Raw genomic sequence first — 22,893 nt, 5'->3', positions numbered from 1 at the left:
CTTTGATATATGTTAGAATGGGGGATTTGCAGTATAAACGTGCACCTGACAAATCTGCAGAAATTATGTAATGCAATCTTGCCAACATGCACCAGAATCTTAAAGGAGTGTTTCCAACATTGAATCAAATCATGCCATGAAGAACTGAAGCTGTTTTGAGAGCCAAAGAAGGCCCTACCCAGCATTAGTATAGTATGCTTAATAATTTGTTCAGTAACTGCATTTTTTTTTCTGAATGCTTACAGATATTCTAATTTCAGTAAGAACACTTGTGGTCATAATATTTCCTATGGATTGAAATCAGTGCATAACATCATTTGTGCAGCATTGTCTACTAAGAGATCCTGTTCTTTCAGTGACATCTTTAAAGAAAGTACAGTACGTTGCCAGGCATGAGAATACACAAAGGTTTAAGATAACACTTCTTTGTCAATACATTATTGGATTTCATTATTTATAGTCTGCACACTTTACAGATGTACCCCTTAAACTAGTTATTAAGGAGACATTTGACCAGTTTCCAGACTGTAATGGAACTACCTGTATTTGATTTTAATGGTTATTGTTTTTGCTTTTTAGTGCATGGTTCCAGGGTTTAAAACTAAGTAATAACAGGCACATGTGTCCATTCTTAAATAGTAACTAATTCGAAACCTGACAGCCTCATGTTAGTAAGTAATTTCTAGGTGTTGTAGCAGGTATTAATGTTCCAGTCTCACCGTAATTGTTTTAAACAGTAAATGCTGTCCGATGGTATAGATTTGTGGTCAGAATATTTATAGTTTTATTTCTAATTGGAGAATTAATGACAGTGCTGGATTTGCACTAAACAAATATTTTGGAGACTGTAGTTAGGAGTGATGGTCGTGGTAAGTTTTCCTGAAGTAAAAGCAATTCTCAACTATTTAACAAAATTAACAAACTCTAGTTATCTTGTGACATATTATTGGCTAAACATTTCTTCCAAAACACAAGCTAACAGAGGAAGAGATCCATTCTTGTTTCAGTGCGGATACCATAGAACCCCTTTATTTTCTTCATTGTAATTATTAAGTTAAAGTTTCCACTTAAAGATAAGTTAAGTATTCTTGAAATAGAATTTTTTTCCTCCCAATCAATACATGCTACCATGCACTTCACTTGCTCTGTTAAGTGAAAGTGTATTTAGTAATGTCATAAAACATGCTTCTTCCTGAGGGCAGCTTGCAGTTGCAAGCAATATAACAGACTTGAAGCGCAAAATCTGAAACTTAAGAATATGTTAGCAGTCTTTTCACAAAATATTAAAGTCAGAGGTGTGTTTATGAAAATAAATTAAAGTAGGAAATAATGTCACCTCAGTGTTTTTGCACTTTTTTGTTTAATAGAGATGTACTGTTAATAAGAACAAACATCAGCACCAATTTTCATTTAAGCAATATCACCTTGTAATATAATATTCTTTGCGTCACTAATTCAGTTCAGCATTGCTGGATCGTAAAGACTTTCTTGACAGAACTGATCACAAGGATGGAAACAGTCGTGGACAGGGCACCAGTTCATTGCAGGGCCCACATCCACGCTCACACAGGACCAATCTAGAATCACCAGTTAACCTAAAACCCATGTCTTGGAGAATGAGGGAGGAATAACTGAATGATTCTGAGAAAAATATCTGTAAACACAGGAAGAACATGCAAAATCCACATCAGCAATGACTAGGCTAATTAAAACTGCCCTGAAGCATGAAATCACAAATTAATAAATTACAAATCTGGAAATAATGTGAAATTGATAATTATAACTTCAAAAAATCTTGAAATGAAAGGTGAATCTATTTAGTGCAAAATGATGATATAGCCAAAACAGTGTAAATGAAGAATGTGATAAAAAAATCAAAAACAATTGTGTTTTTATACATTCTATTGAACTTTTCAGTAATCCCAACATTTTTATTTGTAGGGTTTCAATTGATTATCAACAGTCTAGTAGATTATATAGCAGTAAAGCATTATATTTTAGAATATGAATGGTGAAACCAGAGAGAGAACTTATTCCTGTCAGGATATTCTAACAAGTTTTTAGCCAGTTAGTGGTGCTACAGCTAAACCAAATTAATGATCAAACCTTCCCTATTCAGGGTGGACATACTGTAAATGTATATGGGAGTCTGCAGGTCTGTGAAATAGGTAATCAAGAGTGTATAAGAGAGAAGAAGAGAACACCCACATTTATTTCTTAAATAGTAAGAGTGTCATGGTTGAACTAATGCTGTATTGACATTAATAATAAACTGTTCAGGGAATTAGTGCTTTTATCTAATCAGATTGTAAAATACAGTTTCACTTAAGAAAGCAAGTGTCTAGGGAAAATGAGGGCACACTATAATTGTAAAACAAAAACATTAAATAGTGAACATATTCTTCAAGTGTGCATTTATCATACTTGAATTTCATTTAGCAACATCTGGTATCGGTGTGCATTTTTCTTTATAGCTATGGATTTGTAATACGTTCCTGTAATAGCACAATTCTAAAATTTAAGACCACTTTTCTATAATTTCAATTAATTAATAGAAAAAAACCCCACATTATCCTAAATTTTAATTGTTGTACTGAAAATGTAATTAGTTGAAGTTTATTCATGTTGTTGCAAGGTTTCCATTTATTTTGTGACCTCTTGAAATGTCCTCAATGCTAAGATTTACTAGATGACAAATACTGAACAAGTTTACTGATAAACAGGTACTATAATATCGTGTAATATTATTAAATATTATATAGATTAAATGAGTATTATTTTGGAAGTATTACTGGAGACAGAAGTGGAAATTTAAGGTCGAAGTGGACTTTAGACTGGTGATGGCCAGAGTAATAGTGATACAGTACAATATGTTTTGTTTTAATTACTTCACAACATGTTTTGTTTTCTTTACCTAAGTGAAATAAATAAAATTTGAGTTTATAACATGGCTACCTTATTCTGTCATCCTGAAGATCTGTGTTTGTATGAATATTTTTTTTTTTGTTTGTAAGTTTCACAGCATACTACGAATAGATCTACATAACTAACACACAATTTTATTTTGTTTCTTGTAACGTAGAAAATGAAGAAACAGGGAAGAGACAAAAAGAAAAAAGGAATAAAGGTGAAAAAAGTTCGGAGGTATGTACAATAATAGCAGTACATTTCAATTAAGCAGCAGCATATTTTTAAGACATTCTGTTTAGCATTTGCTTTGCTATTAAACTATGATTAATTCATATTATTTTCCACATTTTTAACATAATACTACACTCTTTTCATACCTGCCATTTAGGTTATTTCACCACTATACTGTCACTACAGTGATCCCTCGCTATATCGCGCTTCGTCTTTCGCGGCTTCACTCCATCGCGGATTTTAAATGTAAGCATATATCGCGGATTTTTCACTGCTTCGCGGATGTCTGTGGTCTACAGTACGTGTGCTTCCTCAGTTGATTTGCACATTTGAATTCAAACAAGGGACGCATTTGAATTCAAACAAGGGACGCTATTGGCGGATGGCTGAGAAGCTACCCAATCAGAGCATGCGGTTAAGTTCCTGTGTGCTGCTGATTGGCTCAGCGACGGAGTGCTGCATTAACCAGGAAGTCTAATCTCACTCATTCAGCATTAACGTGCTACTTCTTCAGGAGCCGTGTCCAAGCGCCAACAGAAGATGCAAATAATTGCAGAAAAGGTAAAAGTTTTGGATATGTTGAAGGAAGGAAACAGCTACACCGCTGCAGGACACCATTACAGCATCAATGAGTCCACGATTCTTTTTATTTAAAAAGGAGGAAAAGCATATAAGATCTACGGCCGCAGTGTCCTTTAACCAGGGCGCAAAACGAGTTGCAAGTGGACGTGATAAGGCAGTAGTCTGGATGGAATCTGCTTTAGGGATTTGGATTGAAGAGTGATGGAAAAAGAACAACTGCGGTGCTAAACAGTCGCCTGAAGAGGCTCCTTTAGAAGAGCTGTAACGCTATCCTTTGTTGTGCAGTAAAATTAAACTCATCGTTATCGGACAAGTCGTCGTGTCATTGTTGGTGAGTAACCATAATTAATTATTTACGTACAGTACTTATTACATGTACATAGTTTAGTGTCACTGTACACACATTTTACTGTATACAATTTTTCTTGCATTGTACGTATTTATTGCTGGTGGCCTGTCTGTCGTAATGGCTGTAACATATGTGATATCGGAGACGCTCGAAATCTTTAAAATAATATTTAGGTTTTTACATACATAATTTCAACGAATCTTACCTAATATCTAAGAGAATACAAAGGGTTTATGCTGTATAATTGTGCGTGAAATGTTTATAATAGTGTGGGAGAGTTTATAAGGGCTTAAAATATATAAAAATAACCATATAAACATATGGTTTCTACTTCGCGGATTTTCTTATTTCGCGGGTGGCTCTGGAACGCAACCCCCGCGATGGAGGAGGGATTACTGTAATATGAAAGTTCTTGAAGTCCTGGGCCAAACTAAATTTAGGACAAATTTTTAATGTAGACAAAGGCAAGCAATTAGTGACTTGATTGAAAGTATTAGAACTCACCAGGCCATGAATTGCCAAATTGTCTGATATAATAAAAATCACAATGAACAATTCATGTTCAATTAACTGGAATATTTTTTATTGAGTAAAGATTTTCTGGGCTTCTTCACTAATTACCCACGTGTTTCTTTTTTTTTGTTTTAATCCATTAAGGTGAAAAAAAGATTATTTGCAGGTTTGATGCATTGAATATTTATTTTTTTCCACAAATTGCTCTCATTTTTTAATGTTTTTTTTCCAAAAGCATATTATTTCATGTGGCACATTGTTGGATAGAATTTCATTGACCGTTAAGGCCACAGAAATGACTCTTTGTTGGTTATATAATTATTGCAAATGATTTTGTGCCGATATTTGAATTTTGTTTTATTAATGGTTCTGTTACAACAATTAATTACTTTAATTTACTATGGAAAACTAAATTAAAATGAAGAAAAAAATAAAGGTATTGTAACTATTCATCTGTACTAAACCTCTACATTTCCTGTAAAGATGAATCATATACAGTACTGTTGTGTATTACTAAATGCATACAACAGTTCCAGAAGCAAGCTGTATAGTGCAAGCTATAACTAATGGCTTAGTTGAAAAGCAGTATGCTGGATTGGGATTAGATACTTTATTAATAAACTGTAGAGGTATGTCTTTTGCCTCGTAGGATGAAGAACACGACAGAAAGGATCATAGAAGAGAGAGGAAGCACAGGCAAAAAAAGAGTTCTGAGCAAGAAGTTTCAGAAGAACTGCCTTCAAAGGCTGAAGTAAATAGTCCCAAGGTAACACATCAAAGATGCAGAGGTCAAAGAAATAACAGTTTAACAAGAGTGGTTGTTGGGAATGAAATGATAAATTTGAACATTTTTATAGTTATCTTCAAAATCCACTGCAGAATCCTTTAGCAATGTTAATAATTAGCTATAGCAACTTTAATTATAAAACACGTAAGGAAATGCAGCATTATTAGAACAAATGTATACTCCATATTTTATCATAGGGAGTCTGTTGTGTTATCTGTTTCTGGCTGTGTGGGGGTGCAGAATAAATACATTTGCAATATCACAGTCGGTTGCTGTATATTTGGGGGGAGGGAGGGCAAACATTTCTGGAAACAGTCAATAACACAGGAGTAAGATGTATTTATCTACTATGCTGCTAGGTATTGCGTGTCTGTGGTCTTCCTAATCAGTCTGCCAAGTGGAATTATGCTATGTTGATTGAGACATATATTTCTAACATTTATTCTATAACTGAGTGCATGACCTCTTCATTTATTTATTTATTGAAAAGTTAAAAAAAGCATGCCAGGTCATATTGGGCATCATGAGAACAATGATCGTGTTTTTCGACATTTACAGACTTGTTAATAAAGAGAATCTATATGACCAGACTGGCGTGTTATTAAGGAACATTACACTGACTGCCAAAGGTGTTTGTGGGAAAGAGTCCAGGAAAAAAATGGTCTGGAGAAGTGGCACATTGCACCTGCACACACCACTCTTGAGTTTTATCCTTTATCTTTTATGGACAATATACAGTGATTGCATTTTGCACTGTGAGAAGCACTTCCTTTATGCATTGGTCCATGGCTGGGACTAAATATGAGCAGGTTATAATAATAAATGCAGTAAAAATAAACAAGTAGGAATGACTTGCCAGTGTTTGCAAGTTCATCCCAACAGATGATGCTGCAACCAATACCACCAAAACAGTAGTGGCAAATCGGTGCACAGACTTGGGAAATTATAAATTGTGCTCACACAAATTATGTCCAGATTAGCAGTGTAACCAGGTTACTGGTTGATGGATTAGTGATGGTCGACCTAATACATATTAATTCAGTTTTTACAATGGAAGGATATCATTCTTGCTCCCATCATTGATGAAAAAAAAAATGTTGTTAAATCTTTGCCACAGTTAAATTGATGTAAATTGTTCTTGAGTTTTGATATATGAAACAGTAATTTGATAAAACTTGCTTTTAAACAACATAAAAATAGTTGTGCAATGTGAAATTCTTTTCAGATGAAAGATATATGACATGAATGTTTATAAGGAGCACAGTGCTCTACAGCTAGAATTCTGGTTTTGAATTCTATCTGTGCACGGTCTGGATTGTATTTGTATGTTTTTCAAATGTTAGGATGAGTTGTACTTTGGGTACTTCAGTTTTTTTTCCTCTATACCTGAAGATGTGCTTGTTGCATTTAGTTTTTGTCCAAATTGGAAGTGTGTGTCTCAAGTGTAGGTGTGCGCCTAAATGTGCCCTGGTGTCTTATCCAGATTTGGTTCTCTGTCTTGTACTCCCTTTCAGCCCTGGATAAGCTGGTGAAATAAATTTAGTGCCTCTTCATAATTTCTGTGACAAAGACACATATTTCTAGGTTTACCTCTGCTCCACAGTTTAAATTTACAAATCAAACAATTCAGACGTGATTAAACTGCACATTGCAGACTTTGCTTTTAAGGTATTTATATACATTTTGGTCACAATATGTAGAAAGGACAACACTTTTATACACGGTTCCTCCATTTCAAGGCACCATAATATTTAGGAGAGAGTAATGGTAGGTGTATTAAAGCAGTCATATTTAGAACTTTGTTGCATATTCCTTGAATGCAATGACTGTTTGAAGTCTGCAATTTGTAGACATCACCATGTGGTGAGTGTCTTCTCTGATGATGCTCTGCCAAGCCTCTAATACAGCCATCTTCAGCTTGTGCTTTGTGTAATTTTAAATTGTGGAGCAGAGGGATAAATCAAGGAGAAGTGTGCCTTTCTCCCAAACATTATGGAGGGCACCGTATGAAAGAAAATTGCATAATTAAAAGTCCAGAACAGAAACAAGTAATAGAACCAAGCAAGAGATATGATAAAACCAAACTGGAAAATAAGTTAAGAAAGTTTGTCTCTTACTTGAAGAGGTCTAAGAGACACTAATGATAATGGCTATGCTCTTTTTTTTGTCTGTGGTTTTAAGATTTGTCTTTATTCTGTATATTTTTCAGTAATATAAAAATATAAATATCCTTCATTAAACTTGTATTACTTATCTGTGTTTTTTTAAATTATTTTTCACAGATTAATTGAGGTCACTTTGTTTGAGAGGTTTGCCTCTTCTCCCATGTGTACATGAGTTTTAATCTTCTCTCATTCGTGAGATATGCATGCATGATTAGGCGGCAACTAAACATTTGGCCCTTTATAAGTGAGTCTTGATATATATGGGTGAGTGTGCCCTGTGATGGACTGTTAACTTATGTAGGACTGGTATGCACCTAATATCTAATCCTACAAGGATAAACTCCATTCTCTCATGACTATAAAGATAATTTTTTCTGTTTTTTTCTGTAACCGCGCAGCTAAGTTCTCAAAGGCAGCTGTCAATGTGGAGATCAAATGAGAAGGGATTGAGTGATACAGAAGAACCAGTGAGTACAGTATTCTGTGCAATATTAAACTTCATAACACTTGTAAAATAATACATTTAAGACAGTGTTGATTTTTTTTCCTCTGCAGAGATATGTTTCTCTTTTTGGCCAAGTCAAGAATATTATACAATTTTATAAAATAATTACATTACTATTAGGAAAAATATATAGTATTTCAGAATGTTGTAATTTTTCCTGTGAGGCAAGTACAATATTATTGCATTAGTAAAACAATCTGTAAATATAAATTGGGTATTGCATTTCCACCATTTCACTGTATTATTAGTCATCACTTTATTATTTAAAAAGTGTGGACACTTTTGATGTTTTTTATTTTCATGGAGTGATCCTGTAGTGGGAGAAATTCATGAAATTGTTGAATGGATGAGTAGTTGTCTTTTGACAATATATAACAATATTTACTTTGTATGTGGAAAAAACAAATTATAGTTTCCACCAGATCTTACCAATAGTTAAAAAATTCACCAAAACCAATTTGCGAGAGCTGTTTTGATATATTTTAATGACTGTTTTATTAGATGGAAGAGAAAGAAGACATTACTGTGGAGAAAGATTATGAAGAATCAAATGATAATTATGAAGATGATTTTGAAGTAAGCAGACACAAACATTTTCTTTGCTGTTAAATTTTATTCTTTTTTTGTTTCATTACTTTAATACTGACAACAAACTTAACTTTTAGTACACAGAGCTGCCTTGCCACTTATTTTATGCCTAACACTTCCAGCAAACCACCATTAGATAACTTAAGATACCAATTAGGACTGCATGGGGATAGACACTCAAAAATATAAGAAGGAGCAAAATTTAAAATTAATTCAAAAAGGATACCAGCAACAGTGTAACAATAAAAAATACCAATGAAAAGTGCTTAGGTTTTCTTTTTTGAGTGGTTGCTATTCTTGATGATGCATTTGAACTAGCTACAGTCAATCTTATGCCTTTCTGAGATAGTCCTTTTAGGAGTGTATTAATGTAATGTTTTAGTTATTCACGATCTTGAATTGTTACAACAGATCTAACTTTTGCAATCTTTCCTGAAGGAATACTCCATCCCAAAATAATATTTTTATATGTTACTTACCTCAGTAATTTGTAATGATGGCTGAGAAAAAAATCAAATCTTATATTTTCATGCAGACTGGAGAGAAAAAAGTTTAAAACATAATAAAAGCCAAAAGTGCCTAATGCTGACCAATGGTAAACGATGTGAAAAAAATTCCTGGAATAAATGGGAAAACAGCATCAACTTATTTTTTTTTTTGTGTAGCATTCTTCATTGAGTGCAGGCTCGAGATTGCTGTGAACAATTCCCAGTTAAAATACAAGTTTAGATTTTACTGATTATTAAATACAGTACTGGTACACATATAAATACAGATTTTATAAAATACACAGAGAATAAGACATAAACTGATTAAACGTAAATGGAGATCAACAATATCTGTCCATTAATTATTTGATGAAGTATGGTCAGTTAACAACCAAGTAGATTAAAATAGTAAAAGAGAAAGGCTAAGCTAAAGTCACAGTCCTGAAGACCTCAGCGTACAACCACACCTCTAAAACCACCAACCCCAAGTTTTCTATAGTGGGGTCTGTGGTGGCCATCAGATCTGATGAGAGGGTTGGTGATTCCAACAGTCCTTTTTCTGAGATCATTTTCCCATGCGCTGGAGTTTAGCCTAGCAGTAAAGCAATGGCACCAAGTGCCTCATGCAGACACTGAGAAGAGAAACAGAATATAGAAGGGTTAGTAGCCACTTAAAAATATTGTATGTTTTATATTTCTGTACAATTGACTTACAAAATGAAATGCAATATGCATAGCTAATCACCAGCTCTAGTCACAGTAGACTAGACTAAAGTAATAATGAGTCTTCAGTCTGGATTTAAAAGCTGAGACTGAATGGGGCATTGCTTATATTAGTTGGCAGATCATTCCACAGCTTCGGAATCCTGTAACTAAAAGCTCAACCTCCCACTATTACTTTATTAATCTCTGAAATCTTAAGTAGACTGTCATCTTGACATCTTGACTTTTGTTCTGATTTATAAGTAATGATTAAGTTCATATAAGCATACAGGGCCATGGATATTTTAGGGTTTATAAGTCAAATGGAGGATTTTGAAATCAGCCTTAAGTTTCACTGGGAGCCAGTGTAAGGACTTGAGAATGGGAGTTATGTGGTCATATTTTCTGTTTTTTTTTTTGTAATAATTCTTGCACCAGTGTTTTGAATTTTTTGGTCAAGTGTCCTGTCTTCAAGTAACTATTTAACAACATTTTAGCAAAAAAGCATGCATTCTGCATGTTTTGTGCATATGACTAAATAATTGACTTGGGTTATGCGACACAAGTAACAAGATTTTTTTTTCCTTTTTTTAACATGGATACTTTTCACATTGTTTGACATTTTACAGCATTGGTCACTTTTAACTTCTGTTATTCATAAACCTTTTTCTCTCTTTTCTGAATGAAAACATGAAATTAAAATTTTTTTCTCAGTCACCACTACAAAGTACATGGGAAAATAACATAAAAATATATAATCTTGGATAATGGATTGTGGATAATTGCTTTAAATGAAAGAATGGATGAGATAATGTGACATTATTTTATTGCATATTTTTTTTATTATAATGAAGGATTATGATGATGACTTTGAAGATATGGATGACAACGATGAAGATTTTGAAGATCCATCACCAGAGGCAGAAGCCAATTTTCCTGTCAAGAATACAGAAATTGAAGACATCCAAAGAGCAATAAATGCTGAAAATCAACGGGTTATAATAGGGCAGCAAGGACGTAAACTGGAAGAAAGTGAGGTTGTACAACAAGGTATGGAAATTGTTAAACTCGGAGTATTTTCCATGTTTACTTGTTGCTTTGCAATAAAACACACTGTTTAACATAATCTTTGACAGGTTAATTTAGACAGTCTTTATTTAAATAAGCTTAATTTGACCTACTGCCAGAATTATACCGCCACATGTCTTTATTTTGCAGCTCTACTTATATTGGAGGCTACCCTGTCTCCTCCTCCCTTTGGTGTCAGTCTGGGAGATACACTTTATGGCCAAACATATGTAGACACCTCTCTAAATTATTGAATTCAGGTGTTCAAGCCACAGTGATTACTAATGGGTGCCTAGCCATAGCCATGCAATCTCCATTGACAAACACTGTCAGTAGAATGGGTCATAGTGAAGAGCTCAGTTTCTTTAGGCTGACCTGATTTTCAAGTGTGGCACTGTTATAGGATACTGCCTTTGCACAAGTCAGTACTTGACATTTTTGCTCTGCTAGATCTGTCCTAGTCAACAGTAAGTGCTATTATTGTGAAGTGGAAGCATGTAGCAACAACAGCTCAGCCACAAAGTGGTAGGCCAACATCAGCACAACATCTGTTTGTCAAGACCTGAAATGGGTTTCTATGGCTGAGTAGCTGCACAAAAATCTAAGTAAAATGAGAATATGTCCAAGGGTTTTAATATTTTTATGAATATATAGTATCACCTCATATTCTGAAAACCATATAATCCCATTCAGGATGCCTGAGTCTGCCATTAACACATTAAACATTTCTCCGATTAATTTTTTTTAAATGCAGCCCTTAGAATGTGCTGATTTAATCTGGTCAATTTGACCATGCTTCATACTTAATGAAACAGCACCAAATGAATCCAAGTCTATTAACAGCACTTGGTTGTTTCTTCTGTTGCTTCTTGGTAGTGGTTTTCATCTACACACACCACTCATCCCTTCTAATACGGGATTGTTCTGTATTAGAACATAGAATACAGTGTACTGTACTGAATCCATAAGGAACACGATTTGACCCATACATCATTTCATATATACACTAGCTCTTCAAGGTGCAGAAAATAACTTGAGAACAATTAAAATCAAACTAATTATACAAGCAGAGTAAATGAGTGTCATTTTTGTGGCGTGTTAAACAAGAACTTCTTTCCAGTCATGGAATAGCGGACCACCCAGAACAAGATACTACATGTAGTCATGTCTGCTAATGCAAGCTTGCACATGAAACACAAGTGACTGTTGAGGTATTGATCTGAGTGGAAGACAGAATGTAAGTGGGTCAGCCCTGTCCCCATTTGCCTTTTTTGGATGTCCATGGAGGGATACCTGACCTGAAGTAGCATGGTGCAGGTGCTACCAATGTCTGAATACCTAAAGAGTAGATGATACAGTGTGGAATTGCTTGATTCCTTACACCTTACTCACACTTCTGAAATATTACAGCAACAGAACAAATATATCAATTCAAATTTAGAGTGATTTATTTGCAGGTAACTCCATAACTCATACATCCTATTAACGATACATAAAGTCATTTTTATTCCACTATTAGGGCCCATTTACAACTAAGCATTTTTCTAGCATTTTTGCACTGGACCAGAACATACTTAAATTGCTTGAAAAAGTATTTCACGTTATTTTTCATTGACACCATTCACATCTTAAAGCTGACTTATACTTCTGCATCAAGCCAACATTGTAGCTATGTGTGTAAGCTTTTTCATAGGCTACTCTGTTGAAAGCTATTTATACTTGTGTGTTATTTTGCACTGCAGGCACATACCTGAAAGCTAGTTGCCATCAGTTGCCTTCCAAGATCACTGCTCTTCCTGCTGCACGTTTTCTTCCATAGGCAAACGTATTTGACCCTCACATTTTTCACTTTTTCATACATTCACCGTCTTCTAAATCAGAATACGAATAAAAATGCTTTTGAAGAAATACTGGTTACCAAACTGTCTGATTGCTGTCATTGGGGTCTGCGTAGGGTTCATGTTGACGTGACGTGTAGGCTACATGGGTGACAGTGTAGTTACAGCCTAGGATTGATGCAGAAATATAAATCAGCCTCAAGCATTTTTCGAAGCAAGTGGCTTTGAAAACTTCTGTATGTAGCAGTTTTCAGCCAAACACTTGTTCATTTGAAATCAATGTTAACGCTCCTAAAATGCTGGTAAAAGAAAAGAAAGGGCATTTTTGAAACAGTTCTACAAGAAGTCACTCTTGTTCCTAGATGAGCCAGGAGCGAAGCCGCTCAGTGAAACTAAACAAAAAAATATATTTGTAAGTGTTGCTGGTATTTGTTTACAACCAAGTGACAAGAATGCAACAAAAGTTATACAGTATATACATTTAGTTTTAGTCAGTTTAAAGTTTAGGACAGAGGTTTTAACATATACGAGGAGGGGTAGCACAGAGCTCTCATGCCTTCATTACAGCACCAAAGGTATGGGGTTTGCATGATCTGCCTGTGCATTTCTAGATTAATCGGTATTAGTGAGTATGTTTCACTGAGTATTATAACCTGTTTTAATAGTGAATAATGGAAATAATGTCAGTAATACGTTTAGTCCTTCATGAATAACAGCCTTCTCCCTTTTCACCTCCAGTTTGAGCCCCCAGTGAACATTGGTTGCTACTTCATCAGATCACACAGTTTCAAAATATCTTTAGCAAATCTCTAAATTAAAACTAAACAGATTATTCAATAATGGGTTTTTGTTACTGAATTGCATGGAGCACACTCTCTCTGTGACCCTAAACTGGATTGGTTAAATTTATCCATAAGCTCTTGTAGGGTTAAGTGTACATGAATATCACATAAGTTTAATTCCTTTGAGTTAATTACCAATGAAATAATTTTTTTCAAAGTGATTGTCAATACACTCATGTAATCCAGGAATTTTTCAGGATGCTTTCTGCTTCATAAATAGACCATAATTATCCTCTTGACTCCCTTTGCTACAAACAGATGAACTCAACATGTGTAATCATGCTTAAAATATACTTGCAAAAGGGCAATTAAAAAGCTTTAAAAATGGCAAACAAATGCCTGAAAGTTAAAATGCTCAAGTGTGAATGGGTCCTTAAAGAAACCAATTGTGTACTTTTATTTTCCTTCAAGTCCATCTAATAAATTAGCACATGAAAATGCTTCGGAATCCTGTTTTTAACATTCGACCTTTTGAAGAATATGGTTTTGTTGCAGGAGAGGTGTTAATTCTGATTTTGTACATAAAATGGATTTATCAATATTTTAGTTAGAAGGATAGATGTATTTTATAGACACAGATATTAATCCAGTATCACTGGGCTAAATGTGAGGAAAAGTTGCTTTTTTACATTACAGCAATTCCTTTATAGTCTTGTAAAGTTTGCTGTTAGTACCGCATATAGGTTGAGAGCATGTCCTGCTTCCACAGAATGCAGTTAATTTCCTTTTGCAAGGTAGTTTTTTTGTTGGTCCATCTCTACTAAGGAAAATGAAGAACTTTAAAGGCATTATAATCATTAGTTTTGTGGCAGATATAAAGCAGTCTATTTTAATAATTTTAAAATCTGAATTAAAAAACTTTAGTACTGTTTTGTTTCTTCTACATTTAAATTTGTTTTTCTCTTAGGACGATCAGATACTCAAGGTAGAGATAGTCATCGTGGAAAATTCATTGACTTTGTTGCAGCAAAACGTCGTGAAGTCAACCAAAAAGCTGCTAGTAAACAAAAGTAAGTATATGCTTAGGTCATAGAGCTGTCAAAAAATTAGGTTTATTGATCCTTTAAAATGAAATATAACCTTGCAATAATATTAAAGAGTGTCTAGTTATATACACACATTCATTAAATAATTTTTCAAAGCTACTTGCTCCAATTAGTAGCAACAAGTGGTCAGAATTCTGACCACAGACTTGTTGTTGCTACTCTTAGGATCCAGCTTAAGTCCAGTAGGTTACCAACTACTAGGAAAATGAGCCTGGACTTGGCCAGACTCCAAGACCAGGCTGTTTCTAATGAGTTTGCACACAGTTTGTGTGAGGAACTTGCAGATTTGGGTACGACTGCTGATCCTAATGTGATGCGGGAGACCTTCCGTGACAAGACCCTGAAGGTTGCTGAGGGTTGTGTTGGTGTTACCGGTGTTCCCAGAAGGAGGTGTTTCATCTCACAGGGCACCCTGGATATCATCGAGAGGAGTCGTAGGGCACGGCTCAATGGCAGCTCTGGTCTGTACCGGGAGCTGAGAGGGATGACTGGGAGGGCTCTGAGGGCAGATATAGAGGCGTTTGTTAGAGGAATCTGTGAGCAAGTGACACACTATCTGTGGTCTAGTGACCCACGTCCTGCTTACAGAGGAATCGAAGCATTACACACATCTGAATCTGTTCCTCGGAGAGTCGCAGTCAGGGTAGCTGATGGAACGGTCCTTACGGATGACACTGCAGTTGTGACCAGCTGGGCTGGCTACTTTGAGCAGTTGTTCAAAGCTGATCCTCTGGCTAGGATGTTGGATATCTCTGGGTCCACGGTTCTTCAGGCTGATCCTCCAATTAGCTGTGAACCACCCAATCTCACTGGGACTGCACAAGTGGTGAACCAGTTGAGGGGGGGAAAGGCTGCAGAGATCTGTGGTATCCGGGGTGAACTTCTCCAGGCTGGTGGTAAGGCTGTCCTCCTGGCATTGCAAGCAATCTTTGCTTCCATTTGGGAGACTGGCATCATCCCAACTGACTGGAAAACAAGACTTGTTGTCCCTATGTGGAAAGGGAAGGGTGATCGCCTGGATTGCAGCAACTACAGGGGGATAACACTGCTCTCGGTGTTGGGTAAAGTCCTTGCTAGGGTTGTCCTCAATAGGATCTGTGATCAGTTGCTCACCTATCAGTGATCAGAACAGTCTGGTTTTATGCCTAAGAAGTCTACCATCGACCGCATCCTGGCACTGAGGGTTCTCATGGAGCGTAAATGCGAATATCGACAGAGTTCCTTTGCAGCCTTTATTGATTTTTGCAAAGCGTTTGACTCCGTTGATCGAGCTGCCCTGTGGGACATCCTGAGGATTCGCGGGATCCCCTCAAGGTTGCTGGATATCATGGCCGGCCTGTACACTGGTACTGTGAGTGCTGTGCAGAGTGGAGGCAGGACCTCTGTGTTTTTCCCAGTTGATTCTGGGGCTCGTCAGGGGTGTGTTCTTGCTCCTACTCTGTTCAATGCTTGTATGGACTGGGTATTGGGCAAGGTCGTGGGGTCCAGCAGCTGTGGGGTATCTGTTGGTGAAGAAAGGTTCACCGACCTTGACTTTGCTGACGATGCTGTGATCTTTGCGGAGTCAATGGAGGCTCTGATCAGGGTGCTCAAGAGACTGAGCGAGGAGTCTGAGTGTCTGGGATTGTGAGTGTCCTGGATAAAAACCAAGATCCAGGCCTTTAATGAACTCTTGGGCACAGCCATCAGGAGTGTGTACGTTTGCGGAGAGAGTGTTAACCTTGTTGAGAGGTTTAGTTACCTGGGCAGTGACATTCATGTCTCTGGTGACTTTTCCTATGAAGTCAGTAGACGGATTGGGAGAGCATGGGGGGTCATGAGGTCGCTGGAAAGAGGTGTGTGGCGCTCCCGATATCTATGCAAAAGGACAAAGGTCCAAGTCTTTTGAGTCCTGGTGCTTCCTGCCTTGCTATATGGTTGTGAGACATGGACGCTATCCAGTGACCTGAGACGAAGACTGGACTCCTTTGGTACTGTGTCTTTGTGGAAAATCATTGGGTACCGTTGGTTTGACTTTGTGTCGAATGAGCGCTTGCTCATGGAGTCCCGAATGAGGCACATTACCTGCATTGTGAGGGAGAGTCAGTTACAGAATGTGGCACGTTTTTCCAAGCGTGATCCAGCTCGTAAGATCCTCATTGTTGGGGACCCGAGTGGCTATACCAGACCGCCCACATAACACCTGGCTGCGGCAGATAGAGGGTCATTTCCGGAGGGTGGAACTGGACCTGGGGTATTACAAACTGAGATCCCTAGTTGTTTCGTTGTGTAGTGGGTGCGGCAACGCACTGTACAGTGCATGCTCCCCAACTTGACTTGATTTGACTTGCTCCAACTAAGGGTTCCCAGAGGCTATGGTCTATTCTGGCTGCATTGAGTGCAAGATAGAAACCAACCCTAGACAGAGCATCAGTCTAATAGATGATAATTTAAAAAATGTACCCACACTTGCTCTCACAGGGCTAATGTAGAGTCATCTGTCAATCTAAACTGTACTATTTCAGAATGTGAGGGGTATTTGAGGTAGTAGAACAAAAGTCATAAACACAGGGTGAATGTAAAAATTCCATGCAAACTGTGCTTGGGCCAGGGTTTCAGTTCCAGTTTCTGAAGCAGTTAGTCAGTACTATTAAGAAAGTTCTGTAGATGAACATAATGAAAGTACATCTTTCTGGCATTAATAAGAATTGTTACATTTGATGAAAAAGAAATGCCAAATTCCACAAAGAGTATCTTACTGTTAATGTTCAGAATGGAGGTGGAAGTGTAATGACTTAGGACTGCACTGCATTCTGAAGACCTGTTTAGCCAAGAGTAAATTCTGGATTATACCAGCAAATCACTTTGGGTAATAGAAATAATTTTGCTATATACACATGATAATCAGTTTGTTCTTGAACATATGTCTTTTCTATGAGGTGTAGCTTAATAGAATGTAAATCATGCAACATGATTCTATACATTCAAGTGTGAATGACTGAAACAAAGGAAAATTTACACCTGTCAGTGGTTACAGTTAATGCAGGAAGACAACTAAAGTTTGAGAATCCTAATTTTCTTACCATAATATTAAAATGAATGTTCAGATGTTAAATGTTAACTGTTGTAGTGTTTAATGTAACAAAATAAATAATTTTACATAATGTGTAAACTTATAGCTAAAAGGATTTAAGTATATAATATATGTATTCATAAAATGGTTTCTAAATTCTTTTCTCATTAATATGTATGTTTGTAAATTTACCTTTACAAATTCTGTTTTTCAGAAAACGTACAACTGAGTTACTTCGCCTGATTGATCTTGACTTTTCAGTGAATTTTTCTTTGCTGGATTTACCACCTTTAAATGAATATGACATGTACATAAGAAACTTTGGCACAACAAACACAAAGCAGGTTAACATGGTTTCTTTGTTATTTTAATTTCTACTATTGCAATGTCTGAAAGCCAATTTAAGCATTTGTTTCAGAATGGCCTGTGTAGACTTGTATGCTGTATTTATCTGATATCTAGCTGTTGCACAAGAATTGTTTGATTAGTCCAAACAATATGCAGTGGACTATAGTAATATGCTGCAAGTGTATGTCATATTGTTTAGTATATAGGTGAGAAGCACTAGGCATTTTGTAGTATAATAATATCCATCTTTGATTTACATTTTAAAACAGTGAATTAAATTGGCAGTAAACATTCAAAGTTTTAAAGGTGCTGTCAATTATCAATTCATGTACATACATCTCCGTGAGCTAATCCTAGTCTAGTCTATTGTCATTACTATTGGTTGTGGAAATCTAATATATCACTTGGTTGTAATGAAGTTATTAGTTAAAAACGAATATCTGTTTTTTTGGTTTAGGAAAAAGTATTATATTGTTTAAAAAGTCAATAACTACATAAAAATACATGAAAACTAACGGAAAGTTTAATTTATAGGCTAATAGTTAAGTTTTCTGCTTCATAAGTATCTAGCACTGCAGTCAAAAATCTGAAAAACATTTAAAATTAATATAAACTGCTTATTCAAATGCTAAACTTGAATGCAATACAGGGTTCAAAGGTTGGAGCTAGTTGCTGGGACATATTTTTGTTGATTGGCATTAGTATCTCACTGCTAAGCATGAGCCTTCATTCTCCTTGGCAACAGACATTCATTCATCATTAAACTTACAATTAAATTTGCCTTTGGCTTTTACTCATGCTTTGGCATTAGAACATAATTCTACGGTCTTGAATCAATCAGGTTTTCTGTAGTTTTCTTGTATCTTTTGTCCCTGGTCTCAGGCTTTGTTATATAGATCTTGCTTCAATCTAGCTTCTTAAATTTGTTCGTAAATTAAGGCTTCAAATACATTCACTTGTTTCCACAAACATTTTTTTTTAAATTTTACTGTAGATACCATTTATCAACATATGTAAATAAGGTAGATTTTTTTGATGGCATGTGTATGTGCTATTAAGTATTATGGATCCACTGGATTTTTTTCTATTCAAATTTAATGAAATAATGTAAAATATGCTTATGTGATTTTCCTGTAGGAAACCATTTCTGGGCAGTTGTAACAAAAATATTTTTATATCAGTTTACTAAGTAATTCTTTGAGTTAAACAAGAAAATAATATGGAAATTTCTTATTTCTTAAAAGTTTTTACCAGTTTGTGGCCAGGCATTGAGATGCATTAAAGAACTAAATGAAGTGCTGAAGTATCAGTAATCTAAATGGTTAATCTAAAGGAGGCTGAATGGTTATCTGTATTTTTTTCTGATCATACATACAGTTTGTTTTGGTTTCTTCAAAACCAAAAGAATGAAGCATATAAATTAATTTCTAGAGTTATTCCCCCAAACAATTCCATTTTTTTTCACTTTATTTATCAAAACCTTATACCTTTCTGGTTGCTCATTCTATATTACCCTATGAGAACTTTTTCAGACAAAATACTTTCTTCCCACTGGTTGTCATCTATTTCATTAAATCAAATTGAGAATTCATTCATTCATTTTTCTCATATCTAAGTCTGAGGTCACAGGCCAGTGTGGAAAACCGATCAAAATACACATTATATGACATTCAGGTATCTAATGCTGTGTCTGTTTTGGTTTAATTTGTAAAGTAAAAAGGAATATTCACACTTTCCTTATTTTGAAACCATTTAATCCATTGCTGTTTTATTTTCTTACATGGTTAACATAACAATAAAACTTTATAAAGTACATAATGTTACAATATAAGTATAGATTGATAAACAGAAACTTTATTAATCCCACAGGAATTTGCAGGGTTACAGCAGCAGACAAAAAATGAGCAAATATGCATATAACAAGAATTATAATAATCTTTAAGAGTGCTGACGAGGTAAATCTCATATAGTGTTATTGTCTGTTAAAATGTCTGCCAGACCAGCTCAGTATCATTCAGCAGACCGGGAAAAATACCACCTTGGTCAAGGGGAGGCTCATCATAGAACCAATGGTGGAAATGACCTTACATAGCACTCCTTGGAGCAATGCAGTTATCTGTTACTAAATGTCAAAACTTCGAACAGGAAGTGTGCTCACCACCTGCACATCTTCACAATCAATGAGAATTAAAGATGAAGATAAATTGCTACACATTCCACTGACAAAGTTATGTATCATCTCAAGACATTTGTTAATTTATTTCAGGTATAATTGTGTTAAACACTGATATTATATTGGTATTACATTGTTCATTAAAAAAAGCAAAGATTTTACATTGGCTTGAGGACATGGTGATTAGTACTGTAACAAAAGATACAATTTAAAGAGAATAATTGTGCAGTAAGCAATAATAAAAATACATTGCATATGGTGGAATAACTCCTAAAATTGTTCAAACTTATTTAATTAAGAACTGAAGTATGTCAGAGTTAAATGGGTTCAGATGTTATGACTCTTCAACTGTTTAAAATTTTCTTGTATATTTACCGGTAACACTATCTATCAACCATTTAATCTTTACAACTGCCTTTAATTATGTAGAATATAGCCAGATGGAATTGTGTCAGTACCATTATTTGTTGTACATGATAGTCATTATCCAAAGCTGAACACTTTAGCTGAATCACTTAAAACTGACACCTTCATAAATTAGGTGTATTTAAAAAAAAAATCAATTTTGTCTGTTATTGACTTGACAAGAGAAGTAACTTTGAAAATGAGAACATATTTTTAATATAAGTTGTGTATTTTTACTTTTAGGCATATGTGCAATGTAATGAAGACAATGTAGACAGAGATATTCAAACAGAAATTACTGAAACAACTGAGAAATGGACTCAGCATCCTGGCGAAAGCAGTATTGTGTGTGGTGGTAAGATTTGAATGTCTGCACCAGAGGTGTAATAAAACTGTTGATTTTTCTAATGCCTTTTTCTATTTTTATTACATAATTTACTGTATATACCCATTTTGGTAACTGGTAAATTTGTAAGTACTGTGTTGTTAATGTATTTCAACCTGTGTTTTCTTTAAATCAATGATTTAAAAAATGTGACTTTGTAATGCTGATAAATACTTCCTAAGGGGAATCACGCAGATCATGTGGCAGATGTTTACTTTAAAATTTATCAACTTTCTTTAACATCATAACTGAAGTGTTTTGGCCAGTCAATCAGAAACTGCTGACATCTAATGTGTACCCATTTTACCAAGTTTCTTCATGACTTATGCCTCAGTACCAATACCAGTTAATCAAGTATTCTTACAAAATCATAGATTAGCATTATGGTTGACTGTGGTGTTGTGCCAGGTCATTCAATGTTATTTGTGTCAGTTTTCATTATTTTCTCTTAAGTTTTCAGACTAGTGACAATAATGGTGATGAAGGAACATGTACACACACCTGTACCTACAATTTAGTTTCTCCAATTTTAAGTCAATTAATTTCCATGTATTCTGATAATGTATGTGTTATATTTCTGCTAGGGTTCCTACCCTGTCTGGGGTTCATATCCATGTGTTGTATTCTTTTTGTTCATTGTTGAGAATTTTTTATGTTAATGGTACTTTTGTTAACTATTGTATTTTCTTTTCTTTTTTTTTTTTAATTTTTATTGATTTTATTGAAATCACACAACATTCCATACAAATACATCAATTTTACAAGAATAGGATTGAAAACAAATCAACCCCCACCCGAGAAAGAGAGCATGGCCAGCAGAATAAAATTTAAACCTAGTAAAAATAAGCAAATAGATAGAGTAATAAGTGAATATAGATAAATGGAGAAGACAAAAAAAAGGGAGAGAATCTGCTTCGTCAGTGCTTTAAAAGCTTATTCTAAAATGTTATTGATTAGATCCTGCCAGGTTTGGACAAATTTCTGCACAGATCCTCTAAGTGAGAATTTTATTTTTTCCAATTTCAAATAATATATAACATCAGTTACCCATTGGCTTAAAAGGGGAGAGTTAGGATTCTTCCAGTTGAGCAAGATAAGTCTATGTGCCAATAGTGTAGTAAATGCAATTACAGTTTGTTTGTCCTTCTCCACTTTAAGCCCCTCTGGAAGTACGCCAAACACTGCTGTTAGTGGATTAGGAGGGATTGTGACACCAAGGCTGTATGAAAGGCATTTAAAAATCTTGGTCCAAAATTATGTTAGTTTGGTGCAGGCCCAGAACATGTGACCCAGTGAGGCTGGAACTTGATTGCAGCATTCACAGGTTGGATCTTGCCCTGAAAACATTTTGGATAATTTTAAGTGAGACAGATGTGCTCGATATGTAATTTTTAGTTGAATAATTGTATGCTTTGCACATATGGAGCTCGAGTGAATTCTCTGCATTGCTACCTTCCACTCCGTTTCTGATATGTTGAGGGAGAGATCCTTTTCCCATTGTCCTCTTGGATCTTTGAAAGAGAGGGACTGTAAAATGGTTTTTTATATTGCAGAGATTATGTGTAAGTCCTTGAAACTGATGAGTATTTTTTCCAGCATAGAGGGAGGTGGGAGATGAGGGAAATTGGGCAGGTTCTGTTTAACAAAGTTTCTAATTTGAAGGTAGTGAAAGAAATGTGTTGCTGGAAAGTTAAATTTAGAATGTACAGTAATTCCTCGCTATATCGCGCTTCGACTTTCGCGGCTTCACTCTATCGCGGATTTTATATGTAAGCATATTTAAATATATATCCGGATTTTTTGCTGGTTCGCGGATTTCTGTGGACAATGGGTCTTTTAATTTCTGGTACATGCTTCCTCAGTTGGTTTGCCCAGTTGATTTCATACAAGGGACGCTATTGGCAGATGGCTGAGAA

General features: G+C 35.4%; 1 protein-coding gene across 1 annotated transcript in view; it reads left to right on the top strand.

The window, feature by feature from the left end:
• Window positions 1-22,893, top strand: part of dync2i1 (dynein 2 intermediate chain 1) — an 89,890-nt gene that overhangs the window by 10,647 nt on the left and 56,350 nt on the right. Inside the window, exons 4-11 of the mRNA XM_051928790.1 lie at window positions 3,080-3,144; window positions 5,235-5,351; window positions 7,936-8,004; window positions 8,544-8,618; window positions 10,675-10,870; window positions 14,476-14,578; window positions 17,881-18,010; window positions 20,836-20,947. Of these exons, the coding sequence (XP_051784750.1) occupies window positions 3,080-3,144; window positions 5,235-5,351; window positions 7,936-8,004; window positions 8,544-8,618; window positions 10,675-10,870; window positions 14,476-14,578; window positions 17,881-18,010; window positions 20,836-20,947 (867 nt within the window). The remainder of the gene's footprint in view (window positions 1-3,079; window positions 3,145-5,234; window positions 5,352-7,935; window positions 8,005-8,543; window positions 8,619-10,674; window positions 10,871-14,475; window positions 14,579-17,880; window positions 18,011-20,835; window positions 20,948-22,893) is intronic.

Source organism: Erpetoichthys calabaricus, chromosome 6, assembly GCF_900747795.2.
Source record: "Erpetoichthys calabaricus chromosome 6, fErpCal1.3, whole genome shotgun sequence".
Taxonomy (NCBI): domain Eukaryota; kingdom Metazoa; phylum Chordata; class Cladistia; order Polypteriformes; family Polypteridae; genus Erpetoichthys; species Erpetoichthys calabaricus.
The sequence above is the reverse complement of the archived record's forward strand: the minus strand, read 5'-3'. Positions and strand labels throughout refer to the sequence as shown.